The sequence below is a fragment of the Neovison vison genome, chromosome 9, assembly GCF_020171115.1.
Source record: "Neovison vison isolate M4711 chromosome 9, ASM_NN_V1, whole genome shotgun sequence".
In the NCBI taxonomy this organism is placed as follows: Eukaryota; Metazoa; Chordata; class Mammalia; order Carnivora; family Mustelidae; genus Neogale; species Neogale vison.
In genome coordinates this window covers 97801283-97822722 of record NC_058099.1, presented here as the reverse complement: position 1 = coordinate 97822722, position 21440 = coordinate 97801283, and the positions used below count along the sequence as shown (strand labels likewise).

Below are 21440 nucleotides of genomic sequence, written 5' to 3'. Positions count from 1 at the left end.
TGTCACCCCGCCCCCGCCCACGTCATTTCGCTGTATATGGGGACTGCCCGCGCTCTGTTTGTCTCATTCCCACTCTCCTGACGGTGTGTTAGTGGGTTCACTGGGTTTCCGTCGCTTCGTGTGTCCCCTCAGCCCTGTGGTTTTGTGGTATGACTCTGCGCACCTGACTGGGGCCTGTTCCCCAGGCCTCAGCCCTGTGCTGTTGTTGGGGTTGGTTATGGTCCCTGACAACTGTGACTGTGATTTTTTTTTAAATCTTGACAAAAAGTAACAATGCACGTGGTTAAAAAGAAAAGTCACCAGCACAGTCGGTAAGGTTTTTGATAAAAGACCAGTGTGCTAGTCTGGTCCCCGTGCCCTCATCTCTGAAGGCCGGCCGCAGGACAGTGTCTTCATGTAATTTTTCATTCCCTTGGGATTCAGCTCAGCAAGGGTTGACTTTTTCCTGATAAACCAACCCAGTGATCTGCTTAACAGTCTGTGCATTTGATCCAGGCAGTAGTTGGGGGGGGCATGTAGGATCAGTCAGCGGGGTCGGACCCGAGACCCAGTACCCCTGGGTATTCCACTGGCTGCCTGCACCAGGGGCTGCTCCGTCGCCCCAGAAGTGTTTGGGTGCCCCCACTGTCACCTCAGGTGCCCGGCACCCTCCGGGAGTCTCTTTCCAGCCTCCCCCTGTGGCTGCTCCTTGTCGCCAGCTTTGGGACAGGTCTGCAGGCACCCACTGGACTTACGGTCGGCCCAGGTGGGGCTCCCACATGCTCTTGCTGCCAAGTACACCTCTCTGCGCTCTCTCAGTGCCCCCCTTCCACCGGGGGATGCCCTGGGCTCGCACCGGCTGAGGTCTGGAATGCCTCCGACCACGATGCCGCTGTGAAGCTTGGAGAGAGAGTGCGTCTAGGCCTGCGCTTCTGGGCGGCAGTCAGCTGCGGTTTACGGGTCGCTGCTGCACATGACGCGGTGCCGGCGCTGTGGTCGTGGCCATGAGATGGCCCCGGGCAGTCTGCATGGAGGGCGTCGTGGAGCGGGGTGTGGATCATGCACATGCATGTGTGTATGTCTGCGCAGCACACGGCGGGCCTGAAAGCTGCACCCCTACGGATAGCCTCAAGGCGTGCAGGGTGAAGGGGCGGCGAGGCGGGGAGACCAGACAGCTGGCATCAGTACAGGGCCCTGGCTGTCGCCAGGAGGTTCTCCCCTCTCTTCCCAGGTGGAGCAGTGTCCTCTCTCCTCGGGGAGTGGGAGCCCCTCACGGCGGGTAGTCCCGCACCCGTTCCTTGGAGGCACCTGGGGCTAGTCCTGCCAGGGTGAGCGTGACAGAATGCCAGATGTGGGGGACACTCACCCCTCAGACTCACTGTCTCGCCCTGGCCACAGCCATGGACATGTCTGTCCCCAAAAGTTGCAGGCTCTGGGTCCTGAGGTAGAGTCTGGCCGCAGGCTGACCATGTGGCTTGCTGGGTGTCCCTTCACCACAGGCGAGTAACAGGGAAGACGTGCTGAGATTGGAGACAGACAAGCCGGCCCAGCGCAGGCCGCTCTCCTGGTGTTTCCGGCCCAGGCGGTCCTGGGGACGCAGGGCAGATGGGAGCTGGACAGCTGCCCCTCCTGCCGTGACTGCCGGCTGCTGAGTGAGGTTGGTGGTGGGCGGCCGGCTGCGGTGGGCACACGGGGCCTTGTCCTCTGGCCCAGGACTGGCCTCCGGGTCCCTGGGTGGTAGAGCCCGGGTCCCTAGGGACCGCCGCCAGCTCTGGGGCTCAGCTGGCCAGAAGCCTGCCTGCTGACACTGAGGCAATTAGGGTGTAATCTTCTCTAAATGCACCCGATTCTGGCTAAATCCCTACCGCCCAGGAGTGGATTCCCAGTTTTCTAAAAGCAGCTTAATGTTTGGATGCTGCCCAGGACAGCTGGGGTGTGTGGTTGGCAATGGGACAAGTGAGGGTGGTTGGGGGGGCGCGGGGGGTGCGGGTGACAACCATCCACAGGCAGCTGGATTCTGTTCCCATGTGGGCATCGGTCCTCGGGTCTGGTTCATCTGATCCCCACGGCCAGTGTGCAGGTGCTTCCGGGGAAACTGAGGCCAAAAGCCACATAGCGGGGAGGGTGGGTTGATCGAGGACAGATGTCACACAGGGATCCCCTGGGCCTGGGACAGGGATGGACCCTTGGCATGCCGGTTTGATGGATAAGGGTTATCAGCCGGGGAGAGTTTGTATGAGTATGTCCACAGCCTCCATCTGCCCCCCATTCCCGGGAGGAGGCCCCCAATCCCAAGAGGAAGTCCTTGTCCCTGGGAGGGGACTCCCAAGTCCACGAGGGGACTGCCCCCACTTCCTAGGGGAGGTCCCCAATCCAAAGAGGAGGTCTCTCTCTGGCTCCCCCAGAACCCTCCCCCTCCTAACCTTTAGCATCTCCAGCCCTCCCAGCAGACTGTTGTCCTCACCCACCCACTTCTGATACGACCTCTTTACCCCCCACCCCCATCCCCACAGTGTCCCCATGTCCCCCTGGCCATCCATAGGCATTTACGGAGCATCTGTCACTTGCCAGGCATGGGCTCGCTTGATCCCACCAAGGAGGGGCACGCTTGGTGCAAGGCATGGGTGCCCTGGGCCCACTGGTGTTTGGATTCACTGTGAGATGGGGCTGGACCCTTCTTCACAACGGTGGGCTGCATCAGTCCAGGTGGGATGCATTTCAAGGGTTGGAAGAAGATTCCAGTGCGACTCTGGCTACTGCCCTGATTACTTACTGTCTTGTAAGCAGCCCCCATGTTTTACTTGGATGTGTAACTCACCTATGAGGAGACAGAGTTGCTTGTGCTCGCATGGCTGTCCCCCAGCAGTGTCCCCAGCAGCGTCCCCAGCAGGTGCCTTCCACCCCACATGGCCCCGGGAGCCTTGCTGGCCTCTGTGGTAATTAGATTCTCTTGCAGACCTTTGTGTTAATGGTTGGCTTCCTAGCTGAGCCGGGGGCCAAGTCGGTGCCTGAGTCACCAACACCTCCCCCTTGGGGATGTTGGGGTCACCGGTGTGCAGGGCTCTGTGTGCACCTGCACTCTCCCCTTTCCTGGTGATTCCCATGAGTGCAACCCATCTGCCCTTGTCCAGGACAGACACGCACGGACAGCCACCCTGGTCCCCAGGCAAGAAGGCTGAGCCCTCCTCAGGCTCTGCTGCTTGAGTTACCCAGCGCCGGGGGTTCAGGGCCATGTGCCAGGAGGGAGATAATCTCCGTAAGTCGTGTGAAGTGGGACTAAGGACCAGCGTGACCAGCCTTAGCCAGATCTGGGGATTAATAGGCACTGCCCCAGTAAACCACAGCATTCCAGATTCCAGGCCTGACACCCCAAGACTGGGAAGCACTGCCTAGCAGGTGCACCTGCACCTGTGAACAGATGTTTCTGGCTCCCCGGGTGATTTTGAGGCAAGGCTGCTAAACAGAGCCAGGTGCTGGATCTGCCTGCCAACCCCTGCCTCTTTCCTGCCTTCTCTGGCGGTCGCACCTGGGAGATGATACGGAGTCCCTTGCTCTCAGAGTCTGGTTTCTCTCGCCTGTGCAAGGAGAGCTTCCCCATGAGAGAGAAGCTAGTGGGCTCCCGCTGGCGCACACTGTGAAGTATTCCGGGCTCGGGTTTTGCCTGCCCTCTCCCCCAGGACTCTCCTGTCTGTGGCATCTCCTCCCTGGACCCTGTCAGAGTCGGAAGGGTGCAGAGGCCCGGTGGGGCGCTGGGGGCTTGGGGGCCGAGCCACCCTGCCGAGCAGGGCTGTGGGCTGGGCCATGGAGCTGTTCTGGGTGCCGTGTGGGGACCACTTGTGCCTCAGGGCCGTCCTCAGGGACATCTGCCCTGGACGCATCCCTTGGCTGCTGGCTCCAGCCCTTCTCATGCGCCCCTGCCGCCAGTCCTTTGTTGACTAGCGGTTGGAGACACTCCTTGTGGAGAGCCTATTTGGGATCGTCACCAGTGTTTCTGGAAGGTGTGTCTGCCTATTTCTTACTGATGCGTGGAGCTCTTCGTAGTCTGGACGTGGAACCTTCTGTCATTGGGCAGTGCTCTCTCCTGACGCTGGTGTGGCGGGAGGAGTGGCGGAGGTGGGTGGCCCAGGGGCCCCGTGGTCCTCGGCCGGGGACAGCTGAGGCCTCCACCTCTTCCTTACCTTCATCCTCCCAAAAACCTGAACGCGAATCTTCCTGAGAACTTGGAGACTGGCTTTAAGTGAAACGATACGGTGAAGACACTGATGGGAATGGTGGCGAGTATTGTTACTCTTCTGGGTCTCTCAGCGGGAGGGCCCTACACCCACTGGGACGCTAACCAGGGCCAGCAGCTGATGACGATGTGGAGAAATCAGAACCCACATTCGGCTGGTGGGAAGTAAGATGGAGCAGCTGCCTTGGCAGATGGTGTGGGGGTCCTCGCAGCGTTAAACCCAGAGTCCCACACGACCTAGCGGTCTGCTCCTGCGGGACTGCCCCAGACAGTGGCCCCAGGGGGCACACAACACCAGCATCCTGAGCAGCCCCGAAGCGCTGGTACGTGCCGCATGTGGGTGAACCTTAGGTGAATCTTGGACCGTGATACTTGGCGAGAGGCCAGTCACAGCGGTCATGTGCTAGGAGGTGCCCCTTCTGGAAAGTGTCCCTGCCGACAGACCAGCAGACATAGATATACCCTGGTGGTTTTTAGTGTCTGGGGCAGGGGAGCTGGGGAGCGACGCTGGTAGGGGTGAGGTCGTCTTTTCTGGGTGATGAGAACGTGGCAATCATGATGATGGTCACGCCACCCTTTGAATATACTAAAGTCTGCTGAGTTGTATCCACGGAAAGGGTGAATGTAACGGCGTGTGAATTACCCCTTTACAGCTTTTTAGGAGGTGAAGGGAAAGTCTTTCTCTTTGCTCATGGCCAGGCTAAATTTCACTTTTGCTCTGTGATGACCGCAGAGGGTCTGGGGCAGCTGCCGCCAGCCCTGTGGTGGTGCTCCCTGCCTGACTTGGCGCCCGCTGCCCACGACCGCCTGGTGCTCCCCCTCCTGCCGGAGTTGTCCTTTCCTCTAAGTCTTGGGGTTCTAGTTAAGGTAGTGTCTGAGGGTTAATGTTCTTGATGCTGTGATGATAAATTGTTCCTTATTACGTACCCCTATCCTAACAGCTTACTTCGACAGGATTGGAGAGCTCTCGGGCTCCTCCTTCTCGAGGAGGTGTTCCCCGGTGCATTTCCTAGATGAGATTGTCACCTCGCATCCTTTCTTCTGTGTCTTCTAACCTTTGTCCCCTGTGGGCGCAGGTTCTCTTCCCTTGTCCTTTCCAGGGGTGGCACCCCAGGGCTGGATTGATACTTATTCACGCACTCGCTCTTGGCTAGTGTCAGTGCTCATCTGTCTGGGTGCGTTTGTTTGCTGATGCCCAGATGTTCTCGTAAGGATGTCAGGAAGAAAGCTGGCCGGTCCATTTTTGTAGAGCTTTGGTGGGAAGGCGAGGCCAGTCATGGCCAGCGCATCTCGGTGTGGGCGGTGTTCTTGCTTCCTTTACACACGGTACTCCGTCTGCGGCAGGAATGTGTGTAGTTCAGCCTCTGACACGCTGTATGACCCGCTCAGTATACCGGCTTGCTTACGCTGAGCCCTGGCGCCTGGTCAGTCTTTTCATAAAACTGAATTGTGATTAGAGCTGCTGGCTGGTGCTCCCAGGGAAGCGTAGCTGCTGCTTGGGGCCTCCCAAGTCTCTGTGCGCACATTCCATGTGGGTATCCTTGGGCCTCCTGTGCAGGGAGGATTGGGGGGGCTCCTGGATGAGCGTGTCCACTGAGTCCAGGGTCACCGCCCCTCTGCCCTGTCTTGTGTGGGGAGGGGACTTGGCAGTGAGCAGCGAGGCGCTGGGGTCCAGCCCGGCCCGGCCCTGCCCCAGCAAGCACATCACCTTGGGATGCGGGAGCACTGGCCTCTGGGTGCCTGACAGAGAGGCAGCTGCCCCGCGCAGACCACCACCCTGGACAAAACCATCGCCAGCTTCGTTGCTTTGTTTTTTTATTTTGCTTTCGGGCTTTTGTTGTGACACTTCCTCTTTCTGAGACTTTTGTCTGTTTACTTTGTTGAGTCTCTGTGTTTCTTTTTATCACTAACGTGTATTTTTAGCACCCCTCCCTCCCCTGGCACAGTACTGTGGTGGCAGTGATCCCCGAGTGCTGATACGAGAGGTTTCTGGTTTTTGTTCACTCGGTTTCCTGGTGTGTGTTCTGGATGGCCTCTTCTTTGCAGGTGTTAGTGAAGAGATCAATTTTCCTGTGTTTGGGTGTGTGCTAATACATTTTTAAATAGCTTTTATTTTTTTAGATTTTTTGAAAACTTGAGGCATCTGTTTTGATCTTGCTCTAGCGTGGCCCACAGCATGCACATTGACTTCTATTGACATTATGGTGAGGTCAGCCTATCCCGTTGTCCTACCGTTTCCTTAGGGAAATGCTCTAATTGGAAAGAACCTTGTGCCTCCTGTGTGGGATCACTGTTGTGTATCTTCTCTATGTTGAGGCTGTTTCTGATTGACTTGCGTGGTGTTGAACGCCCCCAGACCTTGGATCTTTGTGAGTTGATACGTTCTGCAGTGTTCAGTATTTTGTGCCCGACCGTTCACGCCAGTGACCGCCGTGTGGCTAGGATTGACCCATCTGTGATGCAGAATTTACTCCCTTAGGGCTATAAAATCTGTATCCCATACCACCACTACTGGGCTTGTATCTGTATCCAGTTCCCGGGCCTCAACCCGGCCTGGTGTTGGATGAGGCTCCTGTGGGGCTGGGGGGCTCCTGCAGAAAGAGCTTGGACATGCGGAAATGCATGAGTCACAGTGTTGCCCTGGAGTCACCTGATCCCCCTGTGGCGGAGTGAGTGCGGCAGCCCGGGGGCCCCGTGTACCCGTTTTGACTGGGAATCTGTCAGTTGATCAATATCTGTTGAGCACAGGCTGCAGGTGGCTGGCATTGGACTGGAGTTGCTGTTTCTTCTTCCTTGCGGGTCCCTTGGCTGCCTGCCCTCCCGCAAGGCAGAAGCAGGTGAAGAAGGTGTGAGCCCTCCACTCCAGGTGGTGCTGGGCCTGTGTGACCCACTGGAGGGCTCTTGATACACATTTGCTCTGAGAAGCTGCTCTCCAGGGCAAGATTCAGGTACAGACACCATCTTGAACCAGAAAAGAGGCGAGGGACACCTTAGGGGCTCCTCACTCTTCTTGAGACCATTGGTGAATGGAGGGAGTGATTCTGACCATTTGAAGGTTCCCAGGGTGCCAGGCTTTGGGTCCCCAGCTGGGGCAGACTTGAGTCTGGGAGCCCAGCAGTGTGTGTTGTCTTCCCCGACACGCAGTAAGCGCATCAGAGCTGTGTAGGGCTGGGGGGGTGGGGACAGGCAGCTGATGGGACTTGGGGGTTCCTGGGACACCCCCATCTTGGTGCAGCCTAGTGGCCCTTCAGGGAAAGGGGGCCACCCTGTGGGTGGGTGAATGTGGGTCAGCCCAGGACTTCCAATACCAGAGGAGCTGAGAATCCTAGATCCCAGCCTCCCTGTGGAAAGGGCTTCCTGGACCTCTGCCTCCCCTCCTCTGGGTTTCTTTGGAGTGGCGTGCCTTGTGCTTGCTGGCTCTGACAGCCAGACTGACTGGTCTGGGAAGGGAACTTCTCCAGCACAGCCCCGCCTGCAGGATGACTTCCAGCCGCCTCTGCCCTGTTGATGCAGGCCCTTCTCTGAGAAGCCAGGCCCCGCCTGGAGTCAGGAGCAGGCTCCTTCTGCCTCACTGTGCCAACCTGTTTCTGGGTCCCATCGATGGGGGTCAGAAACTAAGGGTCGGCCTCTGTGACCAGGGCGGATGACCCCACTGATGATCAGTGTCTTTGGGGGTCAGATGGTGAGGCCACTGCAGAGGAGAGGAACTGCCTTCTGGGGGCCACAGGGACTGGCCAACCACAAGGGTGGGTGCCGTCCCTTGTGGGGTTGCTCTTCCAGCTTGACGAGTCCTGTTTCTCCTGGGCTTGCCCCTCCGGCTGCCTCAGCACTGGGCCAGGCATGTCGCGCACAGCCCAGTGTGCAGTGGGCCCCGCCACGCTCATCCCCGCGCTCCTGCCAGCTGGGTGCCCGGCCCTTCACCGCTGAGGAGGAAGAGGCTTTCTGTCCAGGGCTCCTCCTAGCCCGCCCGGTCCTGCCTCTGGGCTTTTGCCAGACCCATCCCTGCACCTGGAGCTCCCTCATCTTCCCAGGCCTGACCTGACGTGGGCACGGGCCCTTCGACATACACTTGGAGTTCTCGTGTGACAAGCCGCAGGGAGTGGGCGCCAGGTGACGAGGAGGGGCTGGCTCAGACCAGGGGGGCTGCAGACGGCTGCTCGAGGGCCACGCCTGGCCCTGGGCCTGGTCTCCTAAACAGAGTTTTACTCCTTTGTGTGGTCCTGGCTGTTTGCACCCCGCGGGACGGAGTTGGGAGCTGCGGCCGCAGACTCGGTGCTTGTGCGCTGCTCGCTCCACGGGTCAGTTTCTGAGCTGAAGGACGCCACGATGTTGGGAAACACGACTTTTGGGTGTGTCTGGGAAGGGATTAGCATTTGATTCCGTGTGGGCGGCCCTCAGGCAGGCCCTCTGGCCCAGCAGAGCAGAAGGGCGTGGGTGAATTCTCTGTCCCGAAGCTGGGACAGTGTCTTCTGTCCTCAGGCCTTCACCCCGCACCTCCCGCTCTCCTGGGGGCCCTGCGTGCAGACGGCGGACTGTGGGACTTCGCTTCTGTAACTGCCTGAGCCCGTGCCTGTAATAAATCTCTTGGGTCTGCATCGATGTGTGTTCTCTGGGGAACCCTGAATAGTGGAGATTTGGTCCTGTGTGCAGCTGCTTGGGGTCTCTTCCTGTTTGCGCCCCCCCCCTTTGTCCCTGCACTGGATGACCCACCTAGTGGGACTGCCTGGCTTCTCCCTCCAGGATGGGGCAGGGTCCGAGGCTGGGGCCCCTGTAGGGACCTTACCTCCTTCAGGGGCCTGTGCCCGGAGCTGGGCCCGTGAGGGACAGGCTGATGGAGTTTCTTGCCTGGAAGGTTCGCAGACTCCCTGCAGAGAGCTCCCTGTCCCCAGCGGCTTGCTGACTTGTGTGTGGGCCTGGGTCCCAGGGACCTTTGCTGAGCCCTGGCTCTTGTGTCCATGGCCTCAGGGCAGTGGCCTGGGCATCATGCCTGCTGCTTCAGCTTCCCCATTCGGGTGTGTTTGGGTACAGTTTCAGCAGCAGAACCAGGCCTGGGCTGCTGTGGCTGGCCGGGCTGCGGTGTGCTGACCCCAGGCCAGCGGTGCTCTTCGGGGTCAGCGCAGCTCTTGTCTCTCATTCTCTCTGCTTCTCTGCTCTGCTTTTGTCTCTGGCTCTCAGCCTCCTTGGGGTAGTGGGGGCCTGGTGGGGGTTGGGTATCGGGCCTCCGTGTGCCAGTGGGGACTGTTGGGGTCTCGGCCAGAAATGCTGGGTGTGCGTGTGTCAGACTGTGCTCAGAGCTGCACATGCCACTTCGGCCTCACACCTGGCTTGGGAAGAGGAGGTGCTGCAGCCGCCTGGGACTGGTGTGATTGCACACAGCCAAGGGAGGAGGGTCTGACCAGGGACCTGCCCTGCTCTGTTCGCCCGCCGGTCCCTGTCCCCATCCCTGCCCTGGGCCAGATTCCCACCACTGCAGCCCTCTTCTCCTGGCTGGGCCTTCCTGCCCAGACCCTTCCATGGCTCCTAAGGCTTTGAGAAGAGCATGGTACCTCCCGCCCAGCCCTTGCTCACGCTGCTCCCTCTGCCTCTGCCGGTACCCTCTACCTGCCTCCCCAGCCCCGGGGAGCCCTCCGCACTGGGCAAACCCATCCTCCCCCACCAAGTCTGCCCTGACTGCAGGTGTTTGAGGTGTCCACAAGGGTGGGGATGAACTTGAAGTAGGGCTGATTCTGACCTCATGCCTGGGCTTGCGGGACCATGTTGGGGCTTGCCAGGTGGGGTGCGTGCCGCGAAGCTGTGTCGGGAACACTGTCGCCCCACCCCTGGCCAGGCCAGCCCTTACAGGAACCTCACACCAGCACAGCTGCTGGTCCCTCCAGGGCCACTAGCTCAGAGCCCAGGTGTGCCATCTTGGGGCCCATCCAGAAGGGCACCACCTTTCTTCCTCGGCACCAGGGGCCTTGGGGACCCTCCGGTGGACACTGGCCTGGGAGGTGCACGGCAAGGCAGGGGATGCTTTGAGGATATGGGTCCCCACAGCTGGACACTGCCGTCCCATGGACACTGCTGCTGTGCGCCTTCCTGGGGTGGGGAGGCAGGTCTCAAGGTGGTACACGGATTGGGTGAGGGTCCTTTGGTCAACAGAAATTCAGTTGGGCGGGCTGAGTGACTTCCCCTCTGAGACCCCCAGCCTCCCAGCCTGTGAGCTGGGGCTTGTGCGCGGGAACAGGGTCCCCCAGCTGGGGCGGTGAGCACAGGGGATGGGAGGGACGAGGTCCCTCAGCTGGGGCAGCAAGCCGGGATGCCTTGGGATAAACAGCTCCCTAGAGCTGTCATTGAGTGAGCGAGCCATGGGGAAACAAAGCAAGGTGGGGAGACGGAGCTCCCCCTGCCGGCCTCCTGCCGCCATTTCAGCGGCATTTCAACTCCTGCAGGACTGTCTGGACACAGGTTCTGTTGAACACCTGGGAGTGGATGGCTGTGCCTTTTGTCAGGTGTCTGCTTGCACAGCGGCCTTGGCCAGGGCAGGTGTTCTCGTCTACGCCCCTCCTACGTGTGTGGTGGCATCTCCCTAGTCCCTGATTCTTTCCTGGATGTGCGTCTTCTTGGGGGAAGTGTCTATTCAGTTCTTCTGCTCATGTTTTAGGGGGCTGTTGCTCTTACTGAGTTTAGAGAGCTCTTGTATCTCAGATGGAAGTCCTTTATCGGATGCTTGATTTGCGTAGACTTTTGTTCAGTCTGTGCCTTGTCCCTGCATTGTTCTTTTTTTTTGTTAATGAAAAGAGTTCTGGAGATGGCTTGCACAGCAGTGTGAATGTCATCAGCGCTCCTAAACTGTCCCCTTAAAAATGGTGAAGATGGTTGGGGGAAGTTGGAGGAGGGAGACGAACCATGAGAGACTGTGGACTCTGAAACACAATCTGAGGGTTTGGAGGGGCGGGGGCGGGGGTGGGAGGTTGGGTGAGCCTGGTGGTGGGTGTTACGGAGGGCACAGATTGCACGGAGCGCTGGGTGTGATGCATAAACAATGAATTCTGGAACACTGAAAAGAAATTTAAAAAATAAATAAAAATTAAATAAAAATAAAAATACAAAAAAATACAAAAAATGGTGAAGATGGTAAATTTTATGTTGTGCAACTAAAAATAGCTTCCTGATTTTAAACAAAACGTGCTGGTGAATTACTTGCTTTATCATTATTTGACTATTTCTGGCAGTGCCTTTCCTCTAGGAGTCTTACTTTGTCTGCTCTTAAAGTGACCATACCAGCTTTCTTAGTGTTGCGTGGTGTGTCTTTTTGTTTGTTTACGGTCAGCTTGCTTTGTCCTTATTTTTGTTCTGTATGTGTATTGTTAGTAGCATATAGTTGGATTTGTTTGGGTGTAGTTTCTTGTATCCAGTTTGAGAATCTCTTTAAGATCTGTGTATTTATTTGAGAGAGAGGAGAGAGAGGAGCGGCAGAGGTAGAGAATCTCCACGCTGAGTGTGGAGCCCAACATGGGGCTAGAACTCACAACCCTGAGATCGTGACCTGAGCTGAAACCAAGAGTCACATGCTTACTGTGCTGTGCCATCCAGGTGCCCTGTTTGGTTTTTTAAACTGTAACATGGGTTCCCAGGGTCTTCAAAAGTCATGTGTATTTACGTTTCTCATTAAAGTATGTGAAAATAAAGAATTTAGATTGCCAAAACTACTATCATTAATCTTATAAACAAAGACCTTGAAAACTCAATAGAATTACCTTTTTAAAATTACCTTTCTTTCTTTCTTTTTTTTTTTTTTTTAAAGATTTTATTTATTTATTTGACAGATCACAAGTAGGCAGAGAGGCAGGCAGAGAGAGAGGAGGAAGCAGGCTCCCTGCTGAGCAGAGAGCCCGATGCGGGACTCGATCCCAGGACCCTGAGATCATGACCTGAGCCGAAGGCAGCGGCTTAACCCACTTCTTTTTAACCATTTCCAGCTCTTTGCCTCACCACTAATAACCACTGATCCGTTCTCTGTGTCTGTGACTGTGGCTTTTGGTTTTTCTTAGAGTCCACATATATGAGAGATTGTGCAGTATTTCTGTCTGATTTTACTGCATTTTGCCTAAGGGTTTACCCTTCTCTTACCTTTCAAACAACAGAAGTTCTTAGTTTGAAGTCCAAATTACCAGTTTTTTTTTTTTTAATTTATTTATTTGACAGACGGAGATCACAAGCAGGCAGAGAGGCAGGCAGAGAGAGAGAGGAGGAAGCAGGCTCCCTGCCGAGCAGAGAGCCCGATGCGGGGCTCAATCCCAGGACCCTGAGATCATGACCCGAGCCGAAGGCAGCGGCCCAACCCACTGAGCCACCCAGGCGCCCCACCAGTTTTTTTTTAAATAGGTCATGTCTAAGGTCACAGTTTCTCTTGTTTTCCCCGGAAGTCTTAGACTTAGAATGTTTAAGCTTATGACCCATTTTTTTTTGTTTGTTTTAAGATTTTATTTATTTTGACAGAGAAAGAGATCACTAGTAGGCAGAGAGAGGGGAAGAAGCAGACTCCCCGCTGAGCAGGGAGCCCGATGTGGGGCTCGATCCCAGGACCCTGGGATCATGACCCAAGCCAAAGGCAGAGGCTTTAACCCACTGAGCCACCCAGGTGCCCCTTATGACCCATTTTAAATTAATTTTCAAAATGCTAGAAGATAGGGATTGAAGTTGATTTTTTGCATATTGATATTCATTCATTCCAGCACTGTTTGTTAAAGGTTATCTGTTTGCCACCAAATGGCCTAAGTATTGAAATCAGGTCCTTCTACTATGTTTTTCTTTTGAAATTTTGGCTATTCTAGGTCATTTTAATATCCATGTGAATTTTAGAAGCAGCTGATCAATTCCTACCAAAAATGCTGGGATTTTGATTGTCATTGTGATGAACTGAAAGATAAATTTGTGGAGAATGGACAATATGAAGAATATTGGTATATTCTTGGGAAGCCTGGGGAGCTCAGTCCATTAAGCATCTGCCTTTGGCTCAGGTCATGATCCCAGGGTCCTGGGATGGAGTCCCACATAGGGCTCCTTGCTCAGCTGGGAGCCTGCTTCTCCCTCTGCCTGCTCTCTGGTTCTGCCTGCAGCTCTCTGTGCTTCTGCTCTCTGACAAATAAATAAATAAAATCTTGAAAGAAAAAGAAAAAAGAATGTTGTATTCTTTTGTTGTTGTTGTTGTTATATTCTTTATTTTTTAAAGATTTTATTTATTTATCAGAGAGAGAGGGGGGGAGAGAGCGAGCACAGGCAGACAGAATGGCAGGCAGCGGCAGAGGGAGAAGCAGGCTCCCTGCTGAGCAAGGAGCCCGATGTGGGACTCGATCCCAGAATGCTGGGATCATGACCTGAGCCAAAGGCAGCTGCTTAACCAGCTGAGCCACCCAGGCGCCCCTTGTTGTTATATTCTTAACACTGGGTGGCTCAGTTGAATGTCCAGCTCTCGACTTTGGTTCAGGTCATGATCTCAGGGTCCTGAGATTGAGCCCCACATTGGGCTCTGCACCAGGTGTGGAGCCTGCTTGGGATTTTCTCCCTCTCTGTCCCTGCTCCCAGAGTATGTGTGTGCTCTAAAAAAAATTTTTTTTGAAGATTTTATTTATTTTTTTGACAGAGAGAGACACAGTGAGAAAGGGAACATAAGCAGGGGGAGTGGGAGAGGGAGAAGCAAGCTAACCTCGAGCAGGTAGGCCAATGTGGGACTCGATCTTAGGACCCTAGGATCATGACCCAAGCCGAAGGCAGGCACTTAACTAATTGAGCCACCCAAGGTTCCCAGCATTGAATATTTCTGATGCTATTATATGTAGCTTTTTAAAAATTTTCACTTTCTGATTGTTCATTCCTCGTCATTCCTCGTATGTAGAAGTGTTTGATTTTTGGTACATTGATTTTGTATCTTGCAACCTGGCTAAACTCATTCTCACTAAAGAACTCTTCATGGGGGTACGTGGGTGGCCCAGTCAGTTGAGCATCGGCCTTTAGCTCAGGTCATGGTCCCCAGGACCATGGTCTTGGCCTCAAGCTCCACGTTAGGCTCCCTGCTTGGTGGGGAGTCTGCTTCTCCTGTTCCCTCTGCCTGCCGCACCCCCTGCATGTGCTCTCCTGTCTCTCTGTCAGCTAAAAAAGTGTTCTTTTAAAAAGATACTTATGTGGGAGAAAAGAGTGTGTGCAGGAGGAGGGGCAGAGGGGGAGAGAGAATCCTCAAGCAGACTGCACTGAGCACAGAGCCTGACCTTAGGGCTCAGTCCCACGACCCTGGGATCATGACCTGAGGCGAAGGTGGACACTTCACTGACTGAGCCACCCAGGTGCCCCCAGATAAATAAATCTTAGAAAAAAACTATTTTCTCCTATTGTATAGCTTGTCTTTTCACTTGATAGTATCCTTTGATACACAAATGTTTTAATTTTGATGAAGTTCAGTTTATTTTTGTTGTTTTTGCTCATGCTTATGGTATCAATATTGGGAATACCAGTGAGGTCACAAAGATTGATCCCTATTTTTTTTTTCCTGAGTTTTAGTTGTAGTTCTTGTGTTGAGGTCTCTGATCCATTTTGATTTAATTTGTGTATATGATGTGAGGTAGGGATTCGACTTTATACTTTGCACAGGGCTATCCATTTGTTCCAGCACCATTTGTTGAAAACCTATTCTTTCATCACTGAACTCTCTTTTTACCCTTGTCAAAAATCAGTTGACCAGGGGAGCCTGGGTGGCTCAGTGGGTTAAGCCTCTGCCTTCTGCTCAGGTCATGATCTCAGGGTCCTGGGATCGAGCCCCACATTGGGCTCTCTGCTCAGCAGGGAGCCTGCTTCCCCTGCCCTCTCTGCCTGTCTCTCTGCCTACTTGTGATCTCTCTCTCTCTGTCAAGTAAATAAATGAAAAAAAAAAAATCAGTTGACCACATATGTAGGGGTTTATTTCTGGACTCTTCTGTTCCATTGGCCTATACTGTCTTAATGCCAGTATCACACTGTCATGGTCACTGTAGCATTAAGTTTTGAAATAGAGAATTTGAGTCTTCCTGCTCTGTTTTTAATATTGTTTTAGCTATTTTGGGCCCCTTGCAATCCTGTATGAATTTCCATTTCTGCAAAAAAGACCATTGGAATTTTGGCAGGGATTGCATCAAGTCTCTAATTCATTATCTTAAAGGGCCTTTAACAATAAAGCAAGTCTTACATTTATTCTATGATTATCATTTCTGGTGCTTTTCGCTCCTCCTTCTAAATCTAGATTTCCATCTGGTACTGTTTTTCTTCTGCCTGAGCGATTTTATTTAATGTCTGGTGTGCAGGTGATAAATTCTTCCAGCTCTTGTCTGTCTGAACTCCCTTTCTGGGGTTTTCACTGGGTGTAGCCCCCTCGTTAATAGGTTTGTTTTGTTTTGCTTTCTCGAGGTGGTTCCGCTGTCTTCTGGCCCATCAGAGAAATCTGCTGTCGTCTTGTACTTGCCGCTTTTCTCTGGGTGATTTTAGCATGTCCTTTCCCTGGCTGGTTTTAGGCAGTTTTGTGGTACCCTTGGTGTAGTTGCTCTCATCTTGTGCTCTGGGGTAGATGAGCTGCTACTGTCTGTAGATCTAGAGTTTCCATCAAATTTGGAAATTCTTGAGCCATTATGATTTTTCAAGGACTTATTTTATCCTCACCCTTTCTCTTCCCTGGGACTCTGGTTTCTCTGTTTGACCCACAGCTCACTGTGAGCTCTCTGGTTTTTCAGTCTTTTTTCCCCTGTGTTTTATTTTGGGTGGTCTTGGTGTTGCTGCTTCAAGCTTACTAGTCTTCCACATTGTGTAACGGGCCGCTAAGCCCGTGCCCCACTCACGTCAGTTTCTGTACTTCCATCTTGCAAGTCTTCTGGGTCGCTGTTGATGTGATCGGGGTCTGGTCTGTATCCTGAACCCGTGGAAATCAGTCTCCTGGCTCTCGCCCTGGCAATGGTGAGCTCCTCTCCCATTGACGGTGAGCTCTCCCATTGTGGTGGACTGGTTTCCCTTTTACGGCGTTGGGAACTGGTGCTGTTAATTCCTGTGTGGGTTCCCAGGCTTTGTTCTTTGATGCCTTCAGGTTGTGCCCATCAGCTTTGTTGGTCAGGACCAGAGAGCACTTACGGGCTCCGTGTCTGCCTCCAACCCCCACCTCCTCCTGTTGGCTGCCAGTGGCTCTCTCACCGGTTTGCACCAGTTGTGCCTTTTGCCTGCGATCTGCCACTTTGGCTGCTTTGTCCGCCTCCTTGCAGCACCGCCCCCGCCCCAAAGGTCTGCGGGCATGCCCACCTTTGTCTGTCTGTCGGTGCCACACCCGGAGGTCCTTTTGTTGGGGGACGAGGGCTTTCAGGGAGCTCACCTGAACCCTGCCCCTCACTCTGGTGCTTAGTCACATAAAGTTCCCTGTTAATGGTAACTTTTGCTCACGGGAGCCAGATCAGTGCCTGTGACTGTTTTATTAGCTCAGCAGGATGTTGAAATCTCCAGCTCTGTTGTCTCAGTGCTTGAGGGCTGGGCTGGGGCCTGGGTGGAGGTGCAGATTTGAGCTGAGCCTGGCAGGCCTGGACGTGTGTGTGCACACACCTGTGTGCGTCACAACATTGAGCTGTCTCACCTTGGGACAGCCTCTGGTGGTTGACCCACTGCCTGGTGAGACGTCTACACTCCAGCTTGGGGTTCAGGAGTGTGTTGTACTCTGGTCGCACAGTCAGGCTGGCCTGGAGGCTTGGAGGTAACAGCTGTCATTCAGGGCACCCGCCTCATGGGTTGGGTCCTTCCTGTGCCTCCAGAAGCCTGGTGGGGTCTGGCACACCCCAGGCTGGTGTGCAGCTGGTAGTCCGCAGCGCCACCGGTTGGGCCGGGCCCCGTGTAGGCATGAATCTGGGCTCTGTCTGGTCTTTCCTTTGGGACGGGGATGGAGGAGGACAGCATCGGGAATTAGAGCTGAGCTGACGTGGTTGGAAATGAAACGGGTTTTCACAGAGTGGGCCATGCTGGCAGCCGGGGGCAGAAGAGCAGGAGCCATCCTTGGGAAGGGGAGACCCCCCCCATCATCTACCAGTCCACCATGGCTTTCTACATTTTGATTTTTTTTTCAGTATTTTTTTATTTATCTGATTTTATTTTATTTATTTTAAGATTTTATTTATTTATTTGACAGGCAGAGATCACAAGCAGGCAGAGAGGCAGGCAGAGAGAGAGGTAAAAGCATGCTCCCTTGCAGAGCAGAGAGCCCGATGTGGGGCTCGATCCCAGGACCCTGAGATCACGACCCGGGCCGAAGGCAGAGGCGTAATCCACTGAGCCACCCAGGCGCCCCTGTTTATCTGTTTTTAAATCAGAGAGAGTGAGCACAAGCAGGGGGAGCGAGAGAAGGAGAAGCAGGCTCCCTGCTGAGCAAGGATTCCCCGTGGGGCTCAGTTCTGGGCCCCAAGATCACAACTCCGGTGGGAAGGCAGCCCCTCAGCTGACTAAGCCACCCAGGCGTGGCTTGATTTTTTATATCAGAAAGGATCCTGCACGGGAACACCCTTATCTTTATGCATATTTTCCCAATTGTTTTCTCAGAGTTCCTGGACTTCTTATCAAATAGCAAATAAGTAAAAATGCCCTTGTTTCTCTGCAAGAAATAAACACATCAACTCCTTCTTTGGTAGCCCTCCCTGGATTTTGTTTTTCTTCGGTGAGCCGGGAGCCCTATAGAGAATCTGCATAGGGTGGCCACTGGGAAGGGGGCCGCTGCGGGGGACATACACAGGCCCCTGGGAGTTGTGTCCTGGGGACTGGGGCTGTGCGGAGTGGCTGGACGGAGGCACTGGGTGGGGGCCACAACCAGCTCAGGACCGAGGCTGTGGACTGGGTTGGCTATACCATGCCAGGTTGTGCTCCCCTTTGAGGGCTCCTCCCTGAGCCTGGGGGCAGGGCCCCCTTGCCTGTTGCAGCCCAGAGCCCTTCCTGGATCTGACAGTTGGGGTGGCAGTGCCCTCTCCCTTCTGTCTGGTACTTTCTGCTCTTTGCCCAGGTCCTGGTCTGTTGACTGGCTCTGAGTATCCTGGTTCACGCCATGTGCCATCCCTAGGCCCTGGCCTGGTCTCACACACTCCCAAGCCTCCCTGGTCTCCGTGGCCTCTCAGGATGGGTGAATAGAGTGCTCAGGATCAGGCAGTGGAAGGGTGCCTCCCTGAGCCTCAGTTTCTCCATCTGGAGTGGGGCAGAGGGGTGCTGTTGGGGGCCTCAGACCTGCCCTGGTTCTAGGGTAGGAGTCCCCTGCCTGGGCCTTGGGTCAGCAGCCTGACTCCCAAAAGGAGCTGTTCTGCTGCGCACCCCATATCCGCCTCGTCTCTCTCGGCCCCCAGCCACTCCCCGTGCTGGGTCCGGGTCCTTCCCTGCCTGGCCCACCTCGGCCATCAGCCCTCCCAGCTCCTCTTTCCTGTTGCCCCCACCTGCAGCCTGTGTGGCCCTTAGGTGTCCAATACCCCCCAGTGGCCAGTGGCCCCCATCCAGCTGCCTGTGTCCCATCACATCCTCCCCCAATGTCCCAATGTCCAGCTTGTGTGCACTTGAGTGAGCAGAGTGTCCTGCCACAGGGCTGGCCAGCGTCGGCCTCTCTCTTACGAGCGTCTGGTCTCTGCACAGGCATTTGGACAGGCGCACACGAACCACAAGAAGGTGGCGGCGGACGGCGAGAGCCGGGAGGAGAGTCTGATCCAGGAGTCGGCCTCCAAGGAGCAGTACTACGTGCGCAAGGTGCTGGAGCTGCAGACCGAGCTGAAGCAGCTGCGGAACGTGCTCACCAACACGCAGTCGGAGAACGAGCGCCTGGTGTCCGTGGCGCAGGAGCTGAAGGAGGTGACGGGCGCGCCTGGTGGGGTGGGGGCGAGTGTCTGGTGCCACCGCCCTCAAGATGGGGGCGGCGAGCCACAGGGCCAGTGCGTGTGGCCACGAGCCCGTGTGAGCGAGTCCTGGCCATGGCCTCGGGACCCCCGGGTTCTCATCCAGAAGGGCAGGGGGCCTTGTTCTGGGCCGCAGGGAGACCCTTGTTCAGGGCCTTCTGTTTACTTCAGGGGTGACAGGTGACCAGAGGGCGATGGTTGTCAGTTTCACGCTTCGGATGGCAGGGTATGGAGCAGCCAGGGTCCCGTGGATCCAGGAGGGGACTCCAGCGAGATCTGGGACAGAGCCCAGGTTCTGGCAGCAGGGGGAGCAGTCACTGCCCCTGGTTGGGGTCAGAGGTCACTGAGGCTTGTGGGCCTGGGAGGAGCTTGGCGTGGATCCCGTCGTGGAGCCGGAGTGCGTGGTCTCACTTCCTCCCGCGGGATCACCCGCCTTGGGATAGGAGGAGGGTTTGACCTTACTGAGGCGGCCTCGGCCCCTCTGCTGGCCGGGCTCATTCCACTCTCCTCCTCTTCCAGAAGGGCTTGTCTGGCTGTCTGGAACACCCTGGGGACCTGCTGACTCCTGGCTTTGTGCGTCAGGAAATGAGCTCAGCTGGTCCCTCGTGAGACCAGGTTTGGTGGGGCTGGGATTCCTGCTCTTCCGGTTGGTGCTTCAGGAGGAGGCCTGCCCACCCCACCCCACGCACCCTCAGCCTCCTCTTCCTCTCACAGGCCCTGCTTCTTGCCCCGTAAGCCCCACTCCTCCCTGCTCAGACCAGGTTCCCCTCCCTCGCCAGCCCCGTCTGCCCTGTTCTGAACTCTTCTGCTGGTCCTGGGCGGGCATGTGGCGTCTCCTCCCTTCCCTGAGGCTGGCACGTGAGGCTCAGGCCTACTTCAGGAGCCTGAACTGCAGGAACACAACACCAAGCGCCGTCCCCAAGAAGTGCGGCCCCGTACCCGCTTTTGTGGGACATGCACTGCAAGTCGTGCGGGGTCACCCCAGGGGACACCCCTTCCGTGACGATAGCTGTCCCTCCTGGTGCCTGGGCTTGCTGCCATCCGTGTGTCCTCTGACCAGACCCCCCATGACAGTCAGCTTGTGTCTAGCCCCCAGTGTCGACTTCCAGGGGCATCCAGTGGTCTCTGTCATGTGACCGTATAACAGATGTGCTTATTAGCTCATGGGACAGCCTCAGCGGCCCCAGAACAACTCCTCTTGGTGAGCCCGTGGGCATCCACGTACTTCCCTCATCTCACGGATGGCGAAACCAAGGAGCAGCTCTGGGGTCCTGACCTCTGACTTCTGTGCTGTTGTGTGGGTGGGCCCAGCTAGCATCTGTCCTGGGACGTGTCCTTGAGCCTCATTTTTGCATATGAAGAAGCAGAGTCCCAGGAGTTGGGCACGGCCACAGCTGGCTAGCGGCAGAGTCCAGTCTCGTGCACACACCAAGGCCTTCCAGAGAAGTGGGGGCTACTCTTGAGAGGTGGGACTGGGTTGGTGCGGGGTCAGCCGCATCTGCCCTGTGGCACCCTGCCAGGGCATCTCTTTGTCGTGGCAGGCCCTGTCCTTGCTGCCCTGGTGGACCCCATGTGTCTAGGGCCCCAGAATAAAGGACAGAGTTGTCGCAGCAGACATCTGTGCTCCCTGTCACCCAGGGCAGAAGCCAGGAGAGGCTTGATTGCCGCTGTGGTGGTGTTGGGCCACCCAGAGCCCGCTGGAAGGAAGCGAGGCGTCTGGTCACGAGGTGAGGCGTCTAGCACAGACGGGTGCTAGCGGCAGGGGCAGCCTTGTCAGGCGCCAGGGTCTGGGAGATGGGGGGACTTCACATGGGCAGATAGCCTAGAGGCAAGAGGAGGGGACGTGCGTATATTGAAGAGGCCACAGGGGTGGAGCCCCACACAGGAGGAGGACCGGGAGGCCTGTGTGGGTCTTGAGGGAATGGGTCCCATGAGGACGTGCTCGTTCCTCCTGGGGAGCAGGGTATGATGTGCAGCAGCCCGCCAGGAGATGAGGTCAGGTGGGCAAGGCTTGTCTGTGGAGAGGCAGGTGTCTCCTGGACAGCCTGCACAGGGCAAGCTCACCCGAGCCTTGGCCTCTGCAGTTACACGCGGAGAACACTTAACCTGCCCAGGCACTTCAGGGGGCCCTGCCCAGCCAGGAGAAGGTGGCTCCGTCCCAGGCAGGCCCACCTGCCACCCCAGCCTACCCCCTTTTAGAGCTGGCCCTTCTGATGCCGGTGGCTGTTGGCATGGGGCTTCCTGGGAACTCCAGTAAGGTGTCAGTCTCACAGACGCCTCGGCTGCTGTGCGTATGGCACAGCTGTGGACACTTGCTGTCGCGGCAGCAGCCGCAG

The 21440-nt window shown here is 55.8% G+C and overlaps 1 protein-coding gene across 2 annotated transcripts in view; it reads left to right on the top strand.

The window, feature by feature from the left end:
* BICD2 (BICD cargo adaptor 2) overlaps positions 1-21440 on the top strand; it is a 43223-nt gene that overhangs the window by 9608 nt on the left and 12175 nt on the right. For both annotated transcript variants that reach the window (XM_044266047.1, XM_044266046.1), the window contains exon 2: positions 18848-19060. In XM_044266047.1, coding sequence (XP_044121982.1) covers positions 18848-19060 — 213 coding nt within the window. The remainder of the gene's footprint in view (positions 1-18847; positions 19061-21440) is intronic.